Source organism: Engystomops pustulosus, chromosome 5 (assembly GCF_040894005.1).
Source record: "Engystomops pustulosus chromosome 5, aEngPut4.maternal, whole genome shotgun sequence".
NCBI lineage: Eukaryota > Metazoa > Chordata > Amphibia > Anura > Leptodactylidae > Engystomops > Engystomops pustulosus.
The window spans coordinates 110,419,912-110,443,275 of record NC_092415.1 but is presented as its reverse complement, the minus strand read 5'-3'; the positions used below and the strand labels follow the sequence as shown (position 1 = coordinate 110,443,275).

The following is a 23,364-nucleotide window of genomic DNA, read 5'->3' as shown; positions in this document are numbered from 1 at the left end:
TAAAAAATTTCCTTCTTATTGTTTTCAGAGCTGATTAATGGGACATATTAATCAGGTCTTGTAAGGTAAGACGGTGCAGAGTAGAAAGTCATATTCTGCAACAGGTTTATCACTATATCATATAAATCTCCAGATTGAGACTGTCTAATCGAACGTTGCTACTCCTATTAGCAGTAGTCACAGACAGTCACAAAGCCATAACTCTTTTCTTAAACCATTCCCCTTTTCATGTACTAGTTGTGATAGTACCTGAAAACTGTCTAAAACCCTTGATAAATTGTGGTGTGGTTTTTATGCAAGCTTAAGAATTTTGTCGTAAATGGATTAATAAATCTCTCTGCTTTTGTGCACTCATCTTTAACCTTTTACTGACGTGTGACATAATAGTATGTCACGCTGCGGGTGCATGGACAGGGCTCACGGTCTGAGCCCTCTCAAGTCTTTGCTGCATATTGCAGAAAAGATCGGTAACGCCCCCGATCAGTGCTAGCCTGTGTTAACTTGTCCACCGCCACAGGCAAAGATGGGTCTTGGTGAAGATCGTCGCTCCCCTTGACCTCATGGGGGGTGGCAATCCGTTGCCATGACAGCCTCGGGTCTTCCAAAGACTAGAGGCTGTCTTGTTTTAACCCATTCATTACAATGTGTGATTAGAAAAATCCCCCCTGTAGTATGGCAGTATATGGTAAGATTAATCAGACAACATAGGGTTAAAGTACCTTGGGGGTCTGAAAAATAGTAAAAATAAAAATAAGTAAAAAAAAAAAATTATATTAAAAACTCTAAAATTTAAAATTTCCCTCCTTTTCTTTGAACTGAGATAAATATAAACAGTAAAAATCATAAACGCTTTAGGTATCGCTGCATCCGAAAATGCCGGTCTATCAAAATATAAATTTTTCACCGGGTTTAACCTTGTAACGGAAAATGTTGAAATTTGCAATTTTTATTCAATTATTTTATATTTTTCAAAATGGCTGTTTAGTCTTGACAATAAAAGCGTTGAAAACGCCAGTGAGTCGCAAAAAATAACACCAGCCACAGCTTTGTACACCAAAGTATGGAACTGTTATTAGCATCAGAAGATGGCAAAATTAAAAAAAATTCAAGGCCATGAGAAAACAGCACAAATGTGTTTTATTCACCAATTTTGTTTTCCCTCCTTCCCAGTACACGACATGGAATATTCAATACCATCACTATGAAGTGCAATTTGTTACGCAGAAAACAAGCCATCACACAGCTCCTTACATGGAAAAATAAAAAAGTTAGCTATTTGAAGGTTGAGAGTGAAAAATGAAAAGGCAAAAACAAAAAGGGCCTCAGCAGGAAGGGGTTAATGTGCACACAGCTTCTTGAGCTGCTTCTGTAACGAGACTAGCCTCTGCTTTCTGTGACCGATTCCCAAAAGCAAAGTTAATTGTTGGTGGGTTTGATAATTTCAAATAATTGTGCTAGATCTGATCCTGGTATTTTAAAGGAAATCAAGCAGTCCAAAAACGCTAATAAAAACCTAGAAATACTCTCCTCCGCTCCTCTGCATCTTGATCCCGCCAGGCGGCAGGCTCGTGAATAATTAGCAGCCTAGAGCGCTGGACATCTTGTCCCCGCGCCGTGCTGCTAATTCTAAGTTTGTTTTCTAGGTGATCCCGGCGTGTCAAGACTAACGGAGGACAGCGCCGGGATCAAGATGAAGAGGAGTGGAAGTGATCATAATGCAGTTAACCATGTTAACCATTTAAATGACCCGGCAAAGCCACCAGGAACATTTGAATGCCGGTGGCTTATGGGTGAAAAATGGAATTAGGGTTGTGTCCTGAACCGCTTAATGGAATGGTTTTAGTAGTTGTTTTAATTTTTTTTTTTTTCTTTTGTTTTGCAGTCCTCTCTCAAGATCTATCAACAGACGGAAATGGAGTACTGCAAAGTAAAGGAAGAGTGTGAGATAAGTGATATCATGTATGTATTTCTCAATGTTTCGTGGATATTGTATGGTATTACAAAATATATCATTGTTTAAAAAAAAATTATATTCCCTGTTCATAGCAAATTGAGTCTTTTAAATTTGGGATCCAGGGCAATCCTCTCTGGCAGTGATGGCGAACCTTTTAGAGACAGAGTGCCCAAACTACAACCAAAATCCACTTCCTATCTGCTCCAGTAAGAAGGGTAATGGGAGCACAGGCAAGGTCAAACAGGTGCTGGTAGTGGGAGATTGCCCTGTGTGTTCCCCTAATAATGGAATCTGTCACAAAGACCGTGCATACCGAACAGTGTGTTGTTTGCCGGGTGTTCGGGTTCGGCATGTTGCGGATCGGGTCGACGGATTACTGGGAGGGGCTGGTGAGGAACCATCGGTCATGGTCCACATTGGCACTAAAGACAAAGTAACAGGTAGGTGGAAGGTCCTTAAAAATGATTTCAGGGATTTGGGCCATAAGCTCAGGGCAAAGACCTTGAAGGTAGTTTTCTTCGAAATACTGCCTGTACCACGTGCCACACCAGAAAGGCAGCGGGAGATCAGGGAGGTAAATAAGTGGCTCAAAAGTTGGTGTAGGAAGGAGGGTTTTGGGTTCATGGAGAACTGGGCTAACTTTTCTGTCGGCTACAGGCTCTACAGTAGGGATGGGCTGCACCTCAATGGGGAGGGTGCAGCTGTTTTGGGGGAAAAAATGGCTAGAAGGTTGGAGGAGTGTTTAAACTAGAGACCTGGGGGGAGGGCAAGTACACTTGTGCAGGGCAAATAGACAGTGTAGATAGAGAGCTGGGAAGAGTCCTAGTCCATGGGGGAGGAAGGGGGGCTGGAATGAGATTGGGGAATAAGAACAAAAGGAATACGGACAGGGAAAACCATATAAAGTGTATGTACACAAATGCCAGAAGCCTCACAAACAAAATGGAGGAACTGGAACTCTTGATGTTGGAGCAGAAATATGATATAGTGGGTATCAGCGAGACATGGCTGAACAGTAGCTATGACTGACTGGGCTGTTACTATAGATGGTTATAGTCTTTTTAGAAGACTGGTGGAAGACACAATGAGGAATAATGTAAATTCTTTTTGGAATGTCCACAGTTTAACCCAGGAAGAGGTACGGCGCCGCCTCGCAACCACTAAGATAGATAAATCACCGGGGCCAGATGGCATACACCCCAGGTTTCTGCATGAATTATGTACCGTGATAGACAGACCGTTATTTTTAATATTTGAAGATTCACTGAGGACTGGTTATGTTCCACAGGACTGGCGCATAGCAAATGTGGTACCAATATACAAAAAAGGATCAAAAAGCGATCCTGGAAACTACAGACCCGTGAGTCTAACTTCTGTTGTGGGGAAAATATTTGAGGGGTTTGTTAGAGATGCTATCCTGGAGTATCTCACTGTGCACAACCTTATAACCCAGCGTCAGCATGGGTTTATGAGAGATCGGTCCTGTCAGACTAATCTGATTGGTTTCTACGAGAAGGTAAGTTCAAGACTGGATCTGGGGGACGCTGTGGATGTTATATATCTGGACTTCTCAAAGGCATTTGACACCGTGCCACATAAAAGGTTGGTATATAAAATGAGACTGCTGGGAATAGGAGAAAATCTGCAATTTGGGTAAGTAATTGACTTAGTGATAGAAAACAGAGGGTCGTCATTAATGGCACATTCTCAGATTGGGTTGAGGTTACTAGTGGAGTGCAACAGGGGTCAGTATTGGGGCCACTTCTTTTTAATATTTTTATTAATGACCTTGTAGTGGGTTTACACAGTCAAGTTTCAATATTTGCAGATGATACTAAGCTGTGTAAAGTAATAAATACTGAGGTCGATAGTTTAGCATTACAGAGGGATTTGTGGAAGCTTGAGGAGTGGGCAGAGAAATGGTTGATGAGGTTTAATGTAGATAAATGTAAAGTTATGCACTTGGGCCATGGAAACAAAAAGTATGATTATGTTCTAAACGGTCAATTACTTTAGTAAAACTGGACCTGAAAAGGACTTGGGGGTATTGGTGGATGGTAAACTTAATTTTAGTGACCAGAGCCAGGCGGCTGCTGCTAAAGCAAATAAAATTATGGGATGTATCAAGAGAGGAATAGATTCTCATGATAAAGACCTAGTTTTGCCCTTATACAAATCCCTGGTCAGACCACACATGGAATATTGTGTACAGTTTTGGGCACCAGTGTATAAAAAGGATATGGTATAGAGCTGGAACGGGTGCAGAGGAGAGCAACCAGGATTATTAGGGGAATGGAGGCATTAGAATACACTGACGATTACAAAGTTTGGGATTATTCAGTTTAGAAAAAAGACGACTGAGGGGAGACCTCATCACAATGTACAAATACTTGAACGGACAGTACAAGGATCACTCCAAAGATCTTTTTATACCTAGGCCTGTGACCAGGCAAGGGGGCATTCTCTACGCCTAGAGGAGAGGCGATTTTACAATCAACATAGACAAAGGTTCTTTACTGAACGAGCAGTGAGACTGTGGAACTCTCTGCCACAGGAGGTTGTTATGGCGGACTCTATGTACATGTTCAAGAGAGGCCTGGATACCTTTCTGGAGAGAAAAAATATCACGGGTCATGGGGATAAAACATTTATTTAATTCTTAAAGGTTGGACTTGATGGACTTGCGTCTTTTTCCAGCCTTATATATACTATGATACTATTTACTGTGAAGTGCCAACGTGTTATTTTAAGCATTAACTTACTGCTTCCTGTTCTTTCAATTGTATCGGCCGCCTAAGGCAGGCCACCAATACAGTTGAAAGAAGGAGGGCAAATGCAGACTATCATTGTCGCTTCTCTCCAGCTTCTCTCTGTACAGGAAGAATGGTGGGTCCAGAAGGATGACTTCCAAAGATAATGCACTTCTTTCAACACCTTCTTACTTTTCAAGCAGTTCCAAACTGTTAATGAAGTGTCGCTGTAAAATAACATAGAGCAAAATCTAGGCAAGTTGCCTAGGACTGCAGGAAAATTTGATGGATCTAGTCCTGTTTGGATAGCTCAGTCCTGGGATGAAGGCCTGAGTGCCCACAGAAAGGGCTCTGAGTGCCACCACTGGCACCTGTGCCATAGGTTCGCCACCACTGCCCTATGGGAAGGGGTTGTGCAGGCGATGTCTATAACAAATATTCACACATGACATTTCTTTCTGGTTCTTTTGCTGCAATTGATATGAACATAGTTAATAAGATACATGCTTAATATTTTGCTACATCAGTTATTTTTTAGATGGTATAAAAATTGGGCCTATTATTTTCATGGTATGTGCAATACTTTGTATTAACATTGAAAGATATGAATAGGACCTTTCACAAATTCTTTACATCATTAAAGAATGCAGTTTTCTCTAGTAACTTTTTTTTCAAGCGGTGTGGATAGTTTCCAGACCCAATTTACAATTAGTCTGTTTACCTCTAGGTGGCCAGAGCGCACACCCTGGGACTGCACTTTTTATGAACCAAAAGCACTGACTAGCCCTCAACATTCTTGACCAATCAAAAAATTCTAACTGCCCCAAAATATTAGAGACCAAAAAAATTATTTGCCAACAAAATGTAAACTGTAGAAAAATATCGGTTGCCTAACCCAATTGTTTGTACATTCTCAGTCAATTGGGGGAAATAACATTTTTAAATTAGTTTTTTAAATTGTCAATGAATAAACTTTATTCCCCCCTCTTCCATATAGAAAGAAGAAACTGGAAGCAAAGTTAAAGAAAATGGAAGGTAATATCTCCTTTAATAAATTTTCTTAAAATATGGCTTCTTTAACTTCATACAAAGAGTAAACTACCAGCTCCAATACTGTTGGGGTAGGATTTAAAGGAAACCTACCATTTCAAATGGTAGGTGTAAGTTGTAAACACCGAGCACCAGCTCAGGGTGAGCTGGTGCCGGTGCTTAGTTTCGTTAGTGTTAAAACCGCAGTATCGGCATTTCCTATGTAGGCGCGCGCACGATCGTGCGCACGCAGCGCCGAAGCAGTTTCTGCTATAAAGTTTAAAAAGTGTTAAAACCGCGATACCGCGGTTTTAACACTAACGAAACTAAGCACCGGCACTAGCTCACCCTGAGCTGGTGCTCGGTGTTTACAGCTTACACCTACCATTTGAAATGGTAGGTTTCCTTTAAGACATCCTCTTTTAGTGTGCGTTGGCTGCGTGTTTCTAATCAATAAGCATGCTTGCACATCATAAGTAATAATTCAGACAACATTTGCTGATTTAAATCTCACTCATGCTATCATTGCCCCTGGCAATTCTACACTGAACAAGCTTTATTTGAATCCACAAGTCTATATAGAAATTAGGAAAAAAGTAGAAGGGGTGGAAGAATTCCCGGCTCATGTAGTCTCTTGATTGGAGAAACAATGAACTCAAGATGACGCAGAGACAGAAAAGTTTCAAAGCTAGAGAATTTCAGAAATGCCTGATGTCAGTCTAGGCGCCATCTTGAGTTCATTGTTTCTATTACGGAACTTTTTAGGAAAATAAGAAAACTAGAAATGACAGGATTTGATCTATCAGCTAGGTTTACCTTAACAGTACCATTGGTCAGGTGTCCCCTTGACCAATTATAGCTATGGCTGCACGGTTGCCAATTCGCCAAGATGTCCACGTGGAGCAGGACACACACCAACCTGAACTGCAAGTTTGGCTTCCGCTCATCTTTCAATTTGTAATTTTTTTTTCAGAAAATACTTTTAGCCAAAAAATAAACCTTCACATAGGATTAAAGGCTAAAATATACTGCATAGGTTGATACCCAATTTCTCCCGAGTATGCCCATGTCCCATATGAGCATATAAACTGCATTGGGTGCTTACGGTGCAGCTTGGAAGGAAAAGACTGAGATTTGGCTTTTTGAGGGCATAGTTTGCAGGAACACTGTACAGTTACCATGATACATTAACCCCTTCATTCTCCGAAGGGTGTATGAAGAGGGCTCACAGGTCTTAATGACCCAAAGAATAAAGTAGACATGTGAAATTGAAAGCTGTAAAATCCAAGCCTACAAGAAAACTGTGAAAATGCATTTTTTTTTTCACCATTTTTACTTCATTTGGATTTTTTTCCTGCTTCCCTGTACACTGCATGGAATATTCAATACTATCACTATGAAGTGCAATTTGTTACGCAGAAAACAAGCTCACAACGCTTTGTGTAAAAAAAGAAAAAAAAAAAAGTTTTTGAAGGTGGGACTGAGAAATGGAAATGAAAAAACAGGGCCAGGTCGTTAAGGGTTTAAGCAGATGCCATATTTTATCCAGGGCAGGTGTCACATTGATGGGTTCTTTCCTTTCCTGCAGTCTTGGGAATCTTTCTGGGGAAATGTTGCCCTGGTACAATAACAGGATACATCAGTTCCATAGTAACTGTAACTGGGTTCCTGACCTTCCTGATTTCCTGAAAGGATGGCCTTGAAAATGAAGGAAATGATCCAGCAAGACCTTGCGGCACTATACTGTTACTGCACCTGATTGATGAGATCAAATCCACCTTTAAACTTATTGTTGGCCAGGAGGTGGCAGGGTGGCGCTGTTGGATTGTGGTCAAAATAAGGACATCCGTCTTGTCCTTATACTTGACCGTTTTCACTGCAGCTTGATTTCTCCCTTTTCTAAGTTATTTTTATGGGCTAAGGGAAGCCTCACAAGTTTTCCACTGACTCTCAGCAGGAGGGTAAGTTGTGGTGTCCTTTCTCTCATAAACCCTATACTTGTAGACTTGGAGGTACTTGTGAATTTTACTGTGCCTTTAACCCATTAATGACTTGGCCATTTTGTACCTTCGTTGCACATTGTAATTCAAGTTAGTTAGAAAATTTTGGTGATTTGCCTTGCATTACTTTATTGTAAAAAAACAAAAAAAAATAGTTTTTTTTTTAAATAATTTTTTTTAAAATGTTTTTTTTTTTAAATGATTTTTTTTTTTTTGCTTTTCAGATAGATATTCATATCACCAAAATAACTGAATGTCTGCTTTATGATGTCATGGTTTTATGCTATTTTCTCTTACGGTTAAAATCTGTTTTATTTTTTGATCGAACATTTTGGGACATGGCGATACCTAACATGTTTATGATTTTTACTGTTTGTCTTTATATTGGTTCTAGGGAAAGGGGGTGATATGAATTTTTAGTAGTTTTTTTTTTTTTCCCAGACACCCTTGGGTTATTTTTAACCGTAGATCTGATCCTACCATTTTACACCATCCATTTCAATGTGAAAATTGCACATAGTAATAAATGGTCTTGAAATCAGACGGCCTCGGGTCTTTGTATGAGTCATAGCCGCGAGTCGAGGCTGTCATAGTAAGATTGTCTGGGTGCAGGACCATCAGTTACAGTGAAGGGAGCTTTCTGAAGAAAAGAGCTTGAATAAAGTGTTAAAATATCTGCTTGACTTTATAGAACCAATTTATAGTCACCTCAAAGTTTGTTTTCTGGATGATGTCCCCACACTGGGTGATGAAGGAAACATGTAGGTATTCAGCTGCTTAACATACTGGTAGTGGTTTATTAGGTCAATTTGTGCTGACAGGTTCCCTTTAAAACATCACAATACCACATGTGGAACTTTTTTCCCAGCTTCCTACTAACCGTCCTGGAAAAAGAAATGCTGTCACTAGTAAGTACAATTTGTTATACTGTAAACAAGCCGCTTATACGGTTCTGTGGATTTTTTAAAACCGGGAGTGAAAAATGGAAATGCAAAAATATGTGAAATGGCCTGGTCATTAAGAGGTTGATGATGTGTGGAGATGGCTGTATAAATATGTTAACAAAAAAAACAAGACTGATAATGTAGTGCTATTTAGAGAGCTCTCTTAGAACAGTGATGGCAAACCTTTTAGTGACCGGGTGCCCAAACTACAACCATGACCCACTTATTTATTGCAAAGTGCCAACATAGAAATTGAATTTGTGTTTTAAACTCCGTTCTCTGTCACAGCTTTCATTCATATCAGCACCCTGAGGACACCAATAAAGCAGAAAATAGAAGAAATTTGGATGATCATTGTAGCTTCCCTCCAGGGTCCCATAAACAGGAAGGATTGTCAGGGCTGGAGAAGGAGCTACAGTGATAATCCAGAACTGTCCGCCCCTTCCCACCCCTCCAGTAGTCCCAGATAGCGCTGCCACTTTAAAATAGCTCTCTGCATAGCAAGTCCTGGGCTGTCTGGGACTGCTGGAAGATAAATGGAGTCCTCTGTGGACATGGCCTGGTGCCCACAAAAAGGGCTCTGAGTGCCACAGGTTCGCCACCACTGTCTTAGAATATCCATTTCTATATACCAGTGCATGGCGCATGTGTCACAGTATCTCTATGAAAACTGTAGTGCGAAAAAAAACCTCCCATTGACAAACATTAAGCCCATAGTTTATTGGATAGAGGCTCTGTATCTCTATGGCAAGTAGAGAGTGGAGGTTGTGAAGTTGTTAAATTCCATCTGGGCAAAAAATATTTAATTGAATAACTTGAAATAATTTAGCAACCTTGTGTTAGAGGAAGCCCTGGGAGATGTAGAAACGCCATATAAGGATAGTTCATGATATCTTCCTGATGACACATGGTCCCTGCCCGATGTCTCCTGTGAGGATTTCCTTGCTGACAGCAACTAGTCTGTGTAACTTCACAAGTCATTCAGTACTGAAAATGACACAAAACCCAGAATTGAAACGTTTTGAACGTATCAAACAAGTACAAAGGTTTAAATACATCAAGCAACCCTAATTAAGTGTCATTTTGTCATTTGTGTACAACATTACAAATTCCAAAAAAATTTAAAAAACTGATAAAATTGACAAAACAAACCTAGAAACTTCATGCCACCCAACCCATGAATATATGAACAGTACCTTCACCCGTAAATATACGAACACACTAACACGGAAAGATCCAAGACCCCAAGTACTCCTTCCCCTCTGCAGGCCCCCTACCTCTCCACAGCCTTCCAATTTACTAGGCTACACGCTTATCCCACAGCTTCTGTAGCTGAGAAACGAGTGTAGAGTAACCGCAGAATTACATCAGGTTCTCCAGACTTTGTTGCATTTATCTTGACATCCCTTCTGCCTGAGTATCGGATCATCGAAAGGCAGTACCGAGTTCACAAGACTTCACCACATTCAAAGAAATGGAGTGTGCTGGGACATAGCTAACAAACCTATTTCAGAGTTTATAGGGTCGGGAATACATATCGCCTATAGCCCGCAAAAGGGTCACTTCCTTCCGAAACAAATGGATTATTGTCCCATACTCTGCTTTCTGGCCATTATGTAATCTTACCGGGGTTAAGTAACATTGGTAAAGGAAGAAAATTTGAGTTAATTTGTTAGCGGATGAAGATTCATATAACAACGACTCCAGGGCCTCACTATAACAAAACTAGTCAAACTAGATTAGTTTTCCATTTTTCCAAAGCTGTGGACGGGGAATTGGCTACTTCAGCAGTTATCAAATGAGAGTACAGTGTGGTTATAAGACTGCATGGTCCTTCTGACCTAACAACTCCGATAAGGGGATAAGTAGAGCTAAGGAGGGAAGGGTCTAGAAACTGGCCAGATGTGTTTGACTCCTAAATGATGCCAAAGGCTTTGAATGGTCGTAAGTTTTTTTTAAAATTTGGCTGTAGAGTTTCCCCAAACAAGAAAAGTACAAACATTTGGGCAGCACTTTCATCTTTATAAGATGTATACGCCTTGCAACTGAAAGCGGTAAGGAGCACTATAATTTGCTATAAGTCAGCTTGAAATGGTCCAGTGGGTGTTGTTTATATAAGGCCAACGTGATTGAGAGGTCTTTGGAGATAAATGATAAGATGTTTAAATGTCTTCCACCTTCAGGTCTAGTAGCGAACTAGTATCTGCCCCTACGGGGCTAGCGGAGAGCAGGGTTAAGAAAGACTTAATTAATTCACAGTCCAGAGAATGAATCAAATTGTCTATTTGGGGCATAGCCACTTGTAAAGTACGTAAAGGGTCAGACATGACATAAACAACATCAAATCATTTGCATATAGGGCTGTACGATTTTCTTGGGGTCAACCGTTATTTCTATGTAGTCTGGGTCATGTCTCGGTTGTATGAACAGTGGCTCTATCGCGGGGGCAGATAAGAGGGGTGACAGGGGACATCCATGTCGCATACCTCAGTGAATGACTTTGCTATACACAAATAGTGAAGCTTGTGGTGATTTTTATATCCAACCATGTAGTGAAAACTGGCATGAAGCTGAAATTCTTGAGTACCTGCTGGAGCAATGGCCACTCTACTGAGTCCAAGGCTTTCGTGGCATCCAATGACTCCAAAGACCAGTCAGCCCACCAACTTCCTACCTAGCTGTGTAACCACCAGCACATCCTAACATTCTCAGAAATTGATTTGCCCGGTATACAACTGCTTTGATCTTGGTAGAAGAGATCTAGGATAACTAACTTTTGACATTTCGCCATCCTTTTGGTAAGAAGCTTGTAATCTACATTAAATAGTGAGACGGGGCGTTACGACCCACAATCCGTACGATCCTTATCCAGCTTCAAGGCTTTTCACACAAAGCAGGTGAGGCCCTATCTCCAGGATAGGGTCTAACTTGCTGATTGGTAAGGGTCTAAGTGATGTGGCCCCCTTTTATCTAGAGAACTGGTCCAAGGTACCCCCCTCACTCTCCAAGATGCCTGGACCAGTTGGGCACTCATGCAGTGGCTGCCTCGTTCATCTCTGTGGAGTGGAAAGCTCCGTCGGCTCCATAGAGATGAACTGGGCAGCCTGCCCATGCGGTAACAGAGGCTCTGTTCATCTCGGGGAGCTAATGAGGGGTACATTTGACCCCCGCTGTTGTGTTCCATGGAGGTCCCATCAAGGAGCCCCCCCAACGATCCTGTGGTTAGGGTCTAACTTGCTTTGTATGAAGACCCCTTTAAGGATGAGCACTTGATTGGCTGCATAAAAGGAACATGGTAGTTGCTGATCCCTTTTGCTCCATTATAACACTCTAATAGAGGGTGAAACCTCAACAGGGATCCCATCAGATCCTGGAGGTTTCCCCATTCCCATATCCTTCATAGCTTTAGTTACTTCCTCTAAAGTGAAAGGAGCATCTAGGCTTTGTTTAGGACTATTCTAGAGTGGGGAAATTCTAAATCTAAATATTCTAAAAGTTCTGAGTGTAGTGAAGATGCGAGTCGTAAAGGGATCCATAGAATTGAAAAAATCTGTTCCTGATTGCTGCACTATCCATCAGATTTTCACCAGTTTCCAAAGCTATTTGTAGAACCGCAGGGGTGGCAGGATTCTGTTGTACTAACTGACCTAACAGACTACTAGACTGATTTTCCTGCTCAGATTAATGTTGCTGTTGAAAAAATTGCCCTCTTTTAGCCTTTTCGTACATGACGTGTGAATATTAATTTGCCCGTTTGCAACCACTGAGTCACTGACCACTGAAGGATTTGTATTAAATTCTTGCTCAAGGGATTGACATTGTTGGTCAATATCTGTGCTAAAAGCTTCACTTTTAAATTTAACCTGGGACCTCATTTACACTAAAGATGGGTTTCAGAAGCCCATTACAGCAGCATTGCAAGTATAGTTTACTGCTTTCTATTTGCATTATAATATAATTTTGTGTTGTACATTATTTTGTACCTGGACAGAATCCTCTAAGCCCCATGGGTTGGCTTTGGTTTGGATGCATTTAAAAAAAAAAAAAAAAAAAGTCAAGTGTGTGTGCTGTACACTCCTCAGCCCCCACCTTTGTGCTCCAGAACAACTCCTCTCTCCAATAATGTCAGCTCACCACACTGTGCAGGAGGGAGGAGCTGTGCTGTGCTCCATTTATCAACTTTATTGCACAGACTGATGGGACTGGTTGCGCTGCAAAGGAAGGAAATATCAGAAGCAGGATCGCATTGCACGCTGGACTGCTCATACAGACCTCTGTGCCTGCAGAGGGATGCCGTGACATCACTGGGATTCTCTAAGAGGGGCTAGCTGCATTCAGAGAAGATGCAATGTGTATCCCCTCTGCATGTCTGTATACAGATAACGGTGATCCTATGGGATGTTACCATGAGATCACGGTTACATGTGATCCGTATAAAAGAACAGTCCCTAAAAACACATAAAAATTACACACAAATTAAATTAAAAAAAAAAACAGATTTTTTAAATAAAGTTTTTCAATAAAATTATTTTTAACACGACATCCATCTGTGCAGGGGGTCGGCGGGATCAGCCACAGTCTTGATGGGGGGGGGGGGGGGGGGGTTGGGCCGGAGGTTGAACTTTAGGCTTAAGTGTCCGAGGAGACTAGGAAAAAGATTGTTTATATCTTGTTTACTGCATGATGTAATTTTACTGCCATGATTTGCTATTTCAACACATAAGATACTGACTGAGATGATTACCTTATATACTCGAGTATAAGCCTAGTTTTTCAGCACAAAAAATGTGCTGAAAAACCCAAACTCGGCTTATACTCGAGTCAAAAAAATAAATATATCTAAACTTCCCTTTCCGGTGACCCCTGTATATCTTCTGTGCGATCTGTCCGGCAGCGGCGGCAGGCTATATACACTGGGGCAGGGTCTGGCAGGCTATATAAACTGGGGCAGGGGCTGGCAGGCTGTGACCAATGCATTTCCCACCCTCGGCTTATACTCGAGTCAATAGGTTTTCCCGGTATTTTGTGGTAAAATTAGGGGCCTCGGCTTATACTCGGGTCGGCTTATACTCAAGTATATACGGTATCTTGCATCTTGTACAAATAGCGTCTATTAACATTTATGAGTTAAATATTTGTACTACTGAAAATTTCAGACTCCCCCTCAGCTAAAAATTCTGGGAAAATGTTTGTGCAACCTCTGCCTGAAAGGAAAAAGAATTAGGCCTACAATTCTATCAAAGAAACAATTTGCATTAGAATTAATACTGAGGTATTTCAGGTTGTTGCCAGATTCCTTTTGCAGGGGTGGGGAGAGCATTCCTCAACGCCTAGGCAGCAGGGCGAGCCAGTCTTTGGCATCATGCTGGGGGCAATATAGACCAACCGGAGTCTAGATGGAAAGGCCATAGAGTAAGAGATTGCAGCATCACGTAGGCACCTTTTTATAGCCTAGAAATCCTTCTCTCCTCTTCTGTAGGGTTGCTGAGAAATCGGGAGATTTAGCAATTGTTTCCCATTCATATTTGCTAGGCATCTAGCAGCTTGTAGAAGTGCATCTGTATATTTGCTGCTGAGCTGCCTGGCCAACAAAAGTTTTGAAGAGTTCTCTGGTGAAGGGCATGCAGGTTCCCGATGGGTGCACTTAATAGCTAATGCAGAAGTAAAAGAAACAACCGGAAGCATGGCTTTAATCCAGCGCTCCATGAAGGCACAAGGGTTTTGGCCCTCCAATATTTCTGGCAACCCCATAATATGCATATTATTTGGTCTCAATCTGTTTTCAAGGACATCCGCCCTTTGGGGACCACAAATGAGCAGCTTTTTCCAGTTCAGCCACCTGAAGTGGCAAGGGAGCGACTGTGTCATCCTAGTGGGAAATACGGACTTTGTCCCCCTTCCCCGTGGTGATTGAAAATTCTGGATAGATTGGTTAACTTGAAGCATGTGTTTAGTCACATGCTGTATAACATCACTCAAGGTCTTGCTGGGACTGATATTCTCCTGCACCTTGCAGGCTAATAATCGGGAACGTGCACATCTTCTAGCGCCCCTCCCAACAGCATTCACCCTCCTCTCCTCTTTTAAAAACCATAATTTAAGATCCGCTCGCCCAACCACCGTAGCGAGCACGGGGCATTTTTGGTACAGAAGCAAATTATAAGATGAAGTAGTGTCCACCTCCAGGATACTTGGTTATTGATAAAACAACTTTTATTTGACAATCTTTAACCCCTTAAGGACGGAGGGTTTTTCGGCTCATTTCTCGCTCTCTAGCTTCAAAAATCCATAACTTTTTCATTTTTCCGTGTACAGACCTGTGTGAGGGCTTATTTTGTGCGTAACAAATTTTACTTTCCCGTAATGTTATTTATTTTAACATGCCGTGTACTGCGAAGCTGAAAAAAAATTCCAAATGTGGAAAAATTGGTGCAGAGTTAAGAAAATGTTTTTATACTTTACAAATGTTATTAAAATGGTGGCATTAGTAAATACACTCTCATTGCTCTGTAAACAAAACATCTGGCTTTTGGGTGTAATGGTGCAAAAACAAAAAAAAAAACACTAAAATGGAAAAGGGCATGACTTGCACATGATGGATACGTTCATGTAATGTACTTAAATTATCTCGAATGACCGGAAGAGAAATGACCTGTTAGAGACCGACAATGACCAGTGTCCTGTACGGGTGAAATTACATACAGATGTATATAGTTAGGTATCCTCAGAATAAAGATGCTACTAAAACCAAATCTGCTAATGGTTTTTCCAATGGGGGCATTATTGCTGAAAAAAAGAGCAGGACCAAGAATTGAGCCTTGAGGAACCCCCAACACCAAAAAGAGCGGTCCGGAAAAGGAAACTCTGAAAGTGTGGTCAGAGAGACGAGAAGAAAATTGATAGAGCAGTGTCCTGATTTACCCAGGCAATCGCTTTAAATGAAATTAAACTTGTCTGTGCCAGTTCCCCTGATATCTATCATTTAACGTAAAAGACAGCTGAAGGCCCAATAAAGATCCCCTGCAAAGGCCTGTTAGACCCTGATGAGGCTGCCTGCCCGATACACTGACATTGTATAACAAATAATACATTAGTAGTAATGAAATATCACATCTTCAAGTCTCCATATTGGACCTATGACACAAAAAAAATTGACATCGCCAATCTACTTTATGCCATAATTTTGTTCTCCTTCACAGTGACAGTGGTAAAACCGAACAGTATCTGTAGATTGTAAATACAAAGCATTAGTCATAAATATAAAAATGCTTTATAAGATTACAGAGTGGGCAACACGGTAGGTAGGTACTAAATTGGCCCAAGTACCAACCATACCAAAAAAACTGTATAGTTTTAAATAGTAGTAATTGTATCTGATGTATTTTGAGCCAAGGTAACAATAATGTTCCTAAATGCTGGAGCTAGTAGCTCCTTCCTCAGTAGCTTCCTCACTAGCTACTGAGGAAGGAGCTGAGAATTAACTCCGAACTATAATGCCATCTAGACGTGTTTCTATCGTAGAGGTGATTGAGAGGACGAACAACGAACATTCAGCAGCAAACTGTGTCTAAAACTTTTAACTTGAGTCTGAGGATTGAGATTTAAGTTTAACCACATAAGCTAATATGGTCTACTGAACGGAATCCTAACGCAAGCCAGTGTGGTCCGCTGTATAGACCTGTGACACTTGGATTGCAAGCCCGCTGAGTAAGCACGCATGCAGAGGAGGCAGAGTACGAGCAAACAACCCCATGATTAGAATCGTGTGATTCATAACTTGTGCTCCCATACTTGGCTTGCTTCAAACCGTGTGTCAGCTACAAACCCCGAGTTACAAGACCTAGACTTAAACATTTGCCACAAAACGTAACATCTGTTAACGTGTATGACGATTTTGCTATTCCACTACATCCACAGATAAATAAGCTACAATTTTTGCAGTGACCAACTATCAATCCGTGAAGGAACATTGGTTTTGATTTGCAACATTGTATAAATCGTCCCAGCATTTAGGTACATCATTGTATCTGATAGATGTATTGTGGGCCAAGGTAACAATCTCCTAAGATAAAATTTCTACTTTTTAGACTACAGTCTTTCTAAACCTTTCTGGTGTTCTTAGAATAGGCTAGACATCTGTACGCCACTGATGGCACTTCCACTATTTTTTACATTGTATATTACTGTAGCCTGGGTGGTGAGGTTCAGTGTTGCAATATATCAATTTATCACTTTAAAAAACATGTGACGTGTGTGTACTCCTCAGCTCTCAGTCCCCACATTTGTGCTCCTGTACAGCTCTTCTCTCCCTCACTGATGTCAGCTCACCAGCTGTGAACTCTATTCCTGTGAGTGAGCACAAAGGTGGGGGCTGAGAGCTAAGGAGTGGACATCACACACAAGTCACTTGTTGTATTATGAAATGCATGCAAACCAAAGCCAAACCCCTGGAACCAAACCGAGGATTCTGGCAGGAAGACAGGTAAGGTATAACACAAAATTATATTGTAATGCAAATGCTTAGACAGAGTAGAACAGAATATTTGCAATGCAACTGTAATGAGCTTCTGCAACCTGTCCATAAAGTGATCTGCTGCAATGCCTTTTATGAATAGTAATGTGCATGTTCTCTTTTTAGATGCTGCTCAGAAGCATGATAAGGATTATAAACAGCTGAAAATTGAAAAGAAAATTATGGGAAAGGAACTAAAGAAAATCCAGGTTAGTATGCAACCTGCCTTTTTTACAGACTTTAACCCCTTCAGAATGTTAGCCGTCTATAGCTTACAGTGCATCTACCACCAGTTGCTGATTAACATTTCCCATATGTAAAATTTTTTTAAAATTTAGGGCTCATGCACACGACCATCGGCCGCAAGTTTGCCAGCGCTCACCGAGGCGAGGGGCTTGGCGAGCAGTGTTCACCCCCTCCTCCTCTACCGTACGCCACGGCGGGAACGCCTTATTTTGATGTCATGCAGCTTACAAATTGTTTATCGGTTTTCCGTAGGGAGATTGCAGAATTGACCTTTTTTATGGGGATCATTATTGTTTTTAATGAAATCCGAAATGTATAATATTAGAAACCCCCTATATATCAACCCATTTTCAAATCTGCAGCCCTCAGAAACCGCTTTTAGGAAGATTGTTAACCCCTTGAGATCTTTATAGTAATGAAATCAAAATGGACAGGAAATTTAGAATTGTATAAATTTGTCGGTTATACGTTCATTTAGCCCTAAAATTTACAAATTTTCAAAAGAGATAATAATAATTCTTATATAGCATACACAGGTTAGCAGCTCTGCACAAAGCATGACAAATCGGTCCCTGTCCCCATGGGGCTCACAATCTAAACAACCTACCAGTATGTTTTGGAGTGTGGGAGGAAACCGGAGTACCCGGAGGAAACCCACACAAACACGGAGAGCATATAAACTCTGCAGATGTTGCCCTGTGTGGGACTAGAACCCAAGACTCCAACGCTGCAAGGCAATCACCCATCTTTAAAATTTGCTATACAATTTCTCCTCAGTATGGTGACACCCCACATGTGGCTGTTACTTCTTGTGATTGCACACAGCGAGCCGCAGAAGGGTAGGAGCACCCTGCAGCTAGATGTTGCTGCCCTTTTGTAGCCTATAAAATTTTAGTTTTAGTAATTTCGGTGGGGCCATGTGTGGGCAATTTTTTTTTTTTTTTTTTGCGGGATGAGATGTATTTTCCAGTGGTACCATTTTGGTGTTGGTATCCCCTTTTGTTGAAAACATTAACTGTTTTGCATTGCCGTCTTCCAAGTGGCATAACCCTTTTTTGGTTTTGTCTACTATGCTGCTTGATGCATTGTTTTTGCGGGCTGTCTAGTACTTTGCACCCGTGTCATTCTGAATTATATTTTTTTTTTTTTTTTTTTTGTGGGATGAGATGCTTTGTATTGCATTTTTTTGTCGATTGAAATGGGTAAAAATCATAAATTTTGGCTGGGTTTTTAACAGCGTTTGTAGTGCAGGTTGAATTTTTTTTTTTATCCTACTTGTTACGTAAGCGGTGACACTATATGTGTGGGGATTGTGTAATGATTTTTACTTTAATGGGGATTATAGCTATTTTTATCCAATTATATTTACATTTTTTTTTGCTTTTTTTAGTTTGGTCCACCACCATCATTGGTTCTTACAGGCACTGCCTGCAGACAGCACTGGGCTTCTCAACGGGCCTCAGCGCTGCCATGGAAACGCTGACCAAAGGTCTTACACTGGGGTGTCAGCTTTACGTTCCAGCTGACACCCAGTGTTTTATGATGCAGGCTCCGCTCTGATCTCAAGTTGAGCCGGCATCAGCTCTGCGTCCGATATATCGGAAGCGAAGTGTTGAAGCCTAGCACTCTAGAGCGCCAAGAGGTTAAAGGGTTGAGAAGGGTATAGTATTCATGGCCTATCTTATGTGTAATCCATTAATACTATGTTGGTTTAGGGTAGTTGAAGACTAATAATGATTGCCTATCCCCTAAATAACGACTTATGTGAGATTTTTACTAAACACGTTTCAATGTTGTCTTTACAGAAAAAAATGGATGATCTCTATAGTGAAAAAAGCAAGAAAGGTAGTGTACTTTGGGACTAGCTGTCCCCTCTTTTTAAAAAATCTTCTACTTATTTATTTTTAATAATTCATTCCTTACTCTTATTTAGTGACTAAGAAAAATGCGCAGACCCAAGTTTCAAGAGAACCTGTTGTGAAGCTAGACAAACGTAAGTATTTGCGTTTGCCAGATGTTTACATGAAATGTCAAGCATCACACACTGCATTTATGGTTTGTTGTTAAAAGTTCTATAGTTATGATTTTACCAAATTTATTATGTGATTTCCCATTTAAAAACTAACATAATGATACTTGCTTAATACTACTTGTTCTTTTTTTTTTTCAAAGTCGGCATTTTCTGTTCTGAAAGTTTGACAAAAATCTTTTTGTACTAGAGGTGAAGTGGGCAGAGACTAATGTCTGTCAGCTCGTCCTAAAAATAATGACACCTTACACAGGTCTATACAGCAAAGTTATGAAAGTCAGAATAGGTCAAAATGAAGAAGAGATTTTTTTTGCCCAAAAAGTTTCTATTCTATTAAGACATATAACCTATATAAATTTGGAACACACAGTAAAAGGTGTAAAGAAATAGAGCCCACATAAAATAGCGCAAATACAGTGTGTTTTGGGTGTTTTTTCTACAATGCCACTGCATTTGGAATTTATATGATTATGGATTTTTAAAGACGTGTAGTGAATAATGGAAACCCAAAAAAACTAAAAAGGCCAGGTCCTTAAGTGGTTAAAATGGCTGCACACAGGGATACCTAAACTGTTGTATTTATGCTTGTTGGGACCCTAGGGAGTTTGATACAACATGCTGCAGTAGTATTGTAGATCATGTATCATCTCGTCTCCAGGGTCAGTTAAACGGTCAAGAGTGACATTCTGTTTTCCATGTAATGTTTCACTTTTCCAATTTTAAGGTCGGTCTGAGAGCTTTGTTAAAATAAATCCAGTATCAAATACCGTGGTGTGTAAATTTGTTTCTCTGTTATCAGTTTCCAATTTGACTTAAATCCTTTATTAAATCTCTTTATTTATAGAGAAAATTAAGAATTTACTGGAACAAATTTGGGGATGTATAGAGTCTTCAACGGAAAACGGTGATTATAATCTACTGTATTTTGGTAAGAAATGAAAACCCACAAGGTTTTCTAATTCTCAAAAAAAAACCTTTCTACAACAAACTTGCATTTTTGATGTCCTTATTTCTCAAATACAGTATGTATAATTTAGTGAGTTTTAATTTATGAAAATTCCTTGAAATACATGTGATCTTATTTATAGCAGAAGCATTTTAGTATTGCTAGCCTTAATTTGAGCAGGACATTACAGTCTGCAGTATCTCAAATTTTCCCATTTTAACCCCTTCCCGACATTTGACGTAATAGTACTGCATCGCGGGAGGTGCGTTCCCGCAAAATGCAGTACTATTACGTCATGCTTCTGGCCCCGGCTCCTGAACGGAGCCGGGGCCAGAAGCTGCGGGTGTCAGCTATATATCATAGCTGACACCTGCCTCTAACACCCGCGATCGGGCGTATTAGGGGGAATTTAAAGTGAATCGGACCCCCCAGCGGCGCTTACCGGGGGGGTCCGCTGTTCCGATCGCAGCCCCGGGACTGCCGGTGCCCGGGGCTGCGCGATCTCCTTCCTGTAGCCGGGTCCGTGCCTTCTGACAGGACCCGGCTGTAACACACTGAGCATGAGCAGCATGCTCAGTGTGTTACATTACACAGTGTAATACATCTGTATTACACTGTGTAATGTGAAGAATAGCTTGATCCGTGGATCGCTTCTTCAAGCTTACCTATAAAAGTAAATAAAAAAAGTTAAAAACATTAAATAAAAACATTTTTGAATAAAAATAATTAATTAAATAAAGTTAAAGTCCCCTAAACAAAAATATACCCTATACACATGTAATAAAGGGAGAAAAACACAAAATCGCCAAAAAAACCCACATATTTGGTATCGTCGCGTCCGTAACAATCCGTACAATAACTCAGAAACATTATTGGACCCGCTCGGTGAACGCTGTAAAAACAAACCTGAAAAACACGCCTAAAAATGTACATTTTTCATAAATTCTCTGCACAAAAATGTTCTAAAAAGTGATCAAAAAAAGTTATGTGCGCCAAAATGGTACCACTGAAAAGAACAACTCAACACAAAAAATAAGCCCTAAACTAGCTCTGTCAACCAAAAATATTAAAGTTACGTCTCCGAAAAGATGGCGATGCAAAAACAAATGAGATTTCCTCTATATTAGTTTTTATCCAGTAAAATTGTAAAAATAAATGAAAAACTATATAAATGAGGTATCGCTGTAATCGTAGTGACCTATAGAATAAAGATAATATAGTATTTTTAGTGTATGGTGTACGATCCCCAAAATATACAAAAAGAAAGGAAACCAAAATTGACAATTTTCTTTTACTCCATACATTCAAGAGTTAATAAAACCTCATCAATAAGCTAATGACCCACTAAAATGAAGTATTTGTAAAGTGCATCTCATGTCGCAAAAAATAAGCCCTTATATGTCCAAATTGCCCAAAAAATAAAGATTGTATAGCCAATAAAATGTGACAATGCATAATCTGCTCTGAATGGCGCAGCCTCTCTTTGATGCCCTGGCGTGTGCCCATACAGCAGGTTACCACCACATATGGGGGATTATTATACACGGGAGGGATAGAATATCAAATTTTGTGGAGCGTTTTGATATTTTATCCACTGAAAATTTGTACATTTTTTTGAAAAACACATTCATTTAGCACAAAAAATTTCCCTTTCAAAATTGCATCCGATTTTGTTTTAACCCCTGTAAAACAATTAAAGGGTTAACAAACTTCATAAAAGTTGTTTTACGTACGTTGAGGGGTATAGTTTCTATAATGGGGTAATTTATGGGGTTTTACTTTTATTTAGGTCTCTCAAAGTGATTTGAAACCAGAGCAGGTCCCTCAATAGCAGGATTTTGCGTTTTTTATGAAAATGTGAAAAATCGCACCTAACGTTCAAAGCCCCGTAACATCCTACAAAAATAAGAGTATGCATAAAAAACCATGTCCACATAAAGAAGACATTCGGTGAATGTTAATTATTAAGTATTTTTGCGGTTATGACTATGTATGGAAAAAGTAGAACATTTTGAAGTTCAAAAATCAAAAATTTTTCCAAATTTTCACCAAATATCTGATTTTCTCATAAATAAATGCAAAACATACCACCAAAATTTTTCAACTAACATGAAGTACAAAGTGTCACCAGAAAACAGTTTCAAAATCACTTGGATATGTTAAAGTGTTCCGAAGTTATAACCACTTATAGTGACACAGGGCAGATTTGAAAAATGGGACGTGTCAGGAAGGTGAAAAGTGGCTTCAGCGTTAAGGGGTTAATCCACAACCTTCTAAACAATTGCACACTTTTTTTTTTTGGTTGGCAATGAGGATATGGGATGGACTCCCTCATAGAGTGTGGGTACCCCTCTTCTTTAACCCCTTCCTGACATTGACAGAAGTTAGTCACTGGTGGCTGTGACTTCCCGCAACATGATGTACTACTACTTCCCGCTTCTGGCACCGGCTGCTGAACGGAGTCGGCGCCAGAAACTCTGGCATACCTTCTCTTCAATGCCATGGCGTGTGCCCATGCAGCAGTTTACCACCAAATATGTGGGATTTTAATACTTGGGAGAAATTAGGTCTCCAACTTTGTGGATCATTTTGTTGCTTTATCGACTGAGAATTTGTACATTTTTTTTTTTAAAAACACATTCACTTAGCCCCAAAAAATTTTAAATTGCACACGATTTTGTTTTTAACCGCTGTAAAACATTTAACAATTGTTAATTAAGGGGTTAACAAACTTCATAAAAGTTGTTTTACATGCACTGAGGGGTGTAGTTTCTAATGGGGTCTTACTATGAAGGCCTCTCAAAGTGACTTGAAATCTGAGCAGGCCCCTCAAAAGCATGGTTTTGCATTTTTTATGAAAATGTGAAAAATCATACCTAAAGCCTCATAGCCATCTACAAATGAATAAAAAAAACCATGCCAACGTAAAGCAGACATTGGGTAAATGTTAGTTA

At 40.2% G+C, this 23,364-nt stretch overlaps 1 protein-coding gene across 4 annotated transcripts in view; it reads left to right on the top strand.

Moving 5' to 3' along the window:
- Positions 1-23,364, top strand: part of ICE1 (interactor of little elongation complex ELL subunit 1) — a 107,427-nt gene that overhangs the window by 14,423 nt on the left and 69,640 nt on the right. For 3 of the 4 annotated variants that reach the window (XR_011855809.1, XM_072152912.1, XM_072152911.1), the window contains exons 7-12: positions 1,883-1,959; positions 5,702-5,739; positions 17,316-17,398; positions 19,241-19,280; positions 19,369-19,428; positions 20,309-20,392. Coding sequence is in view for 3 of the 4 variants with exons in the window: in XM_072152912.1 (XP_072009013.1) it covers positions 1,883-1,959; positions 5,702-5,739; positions 17,316-17,398; positions 19,241-19,280; positions 19,369-19,428; positions 20,309-20,392 (382 nt within the window). In the remaining variant the exon portion in view is untranslated. The remainder of the gene's footprint in view (positions 1-1,882; positions 1,960-5,701; positions 5,740-17,315; positions 17,399-19,240; positions 19,281-19,368; positions 19,429-20,308; positions 20,393-23,364) is intronic. The other variant, XM_072152913.1, reaches the window with a different exon arrangement.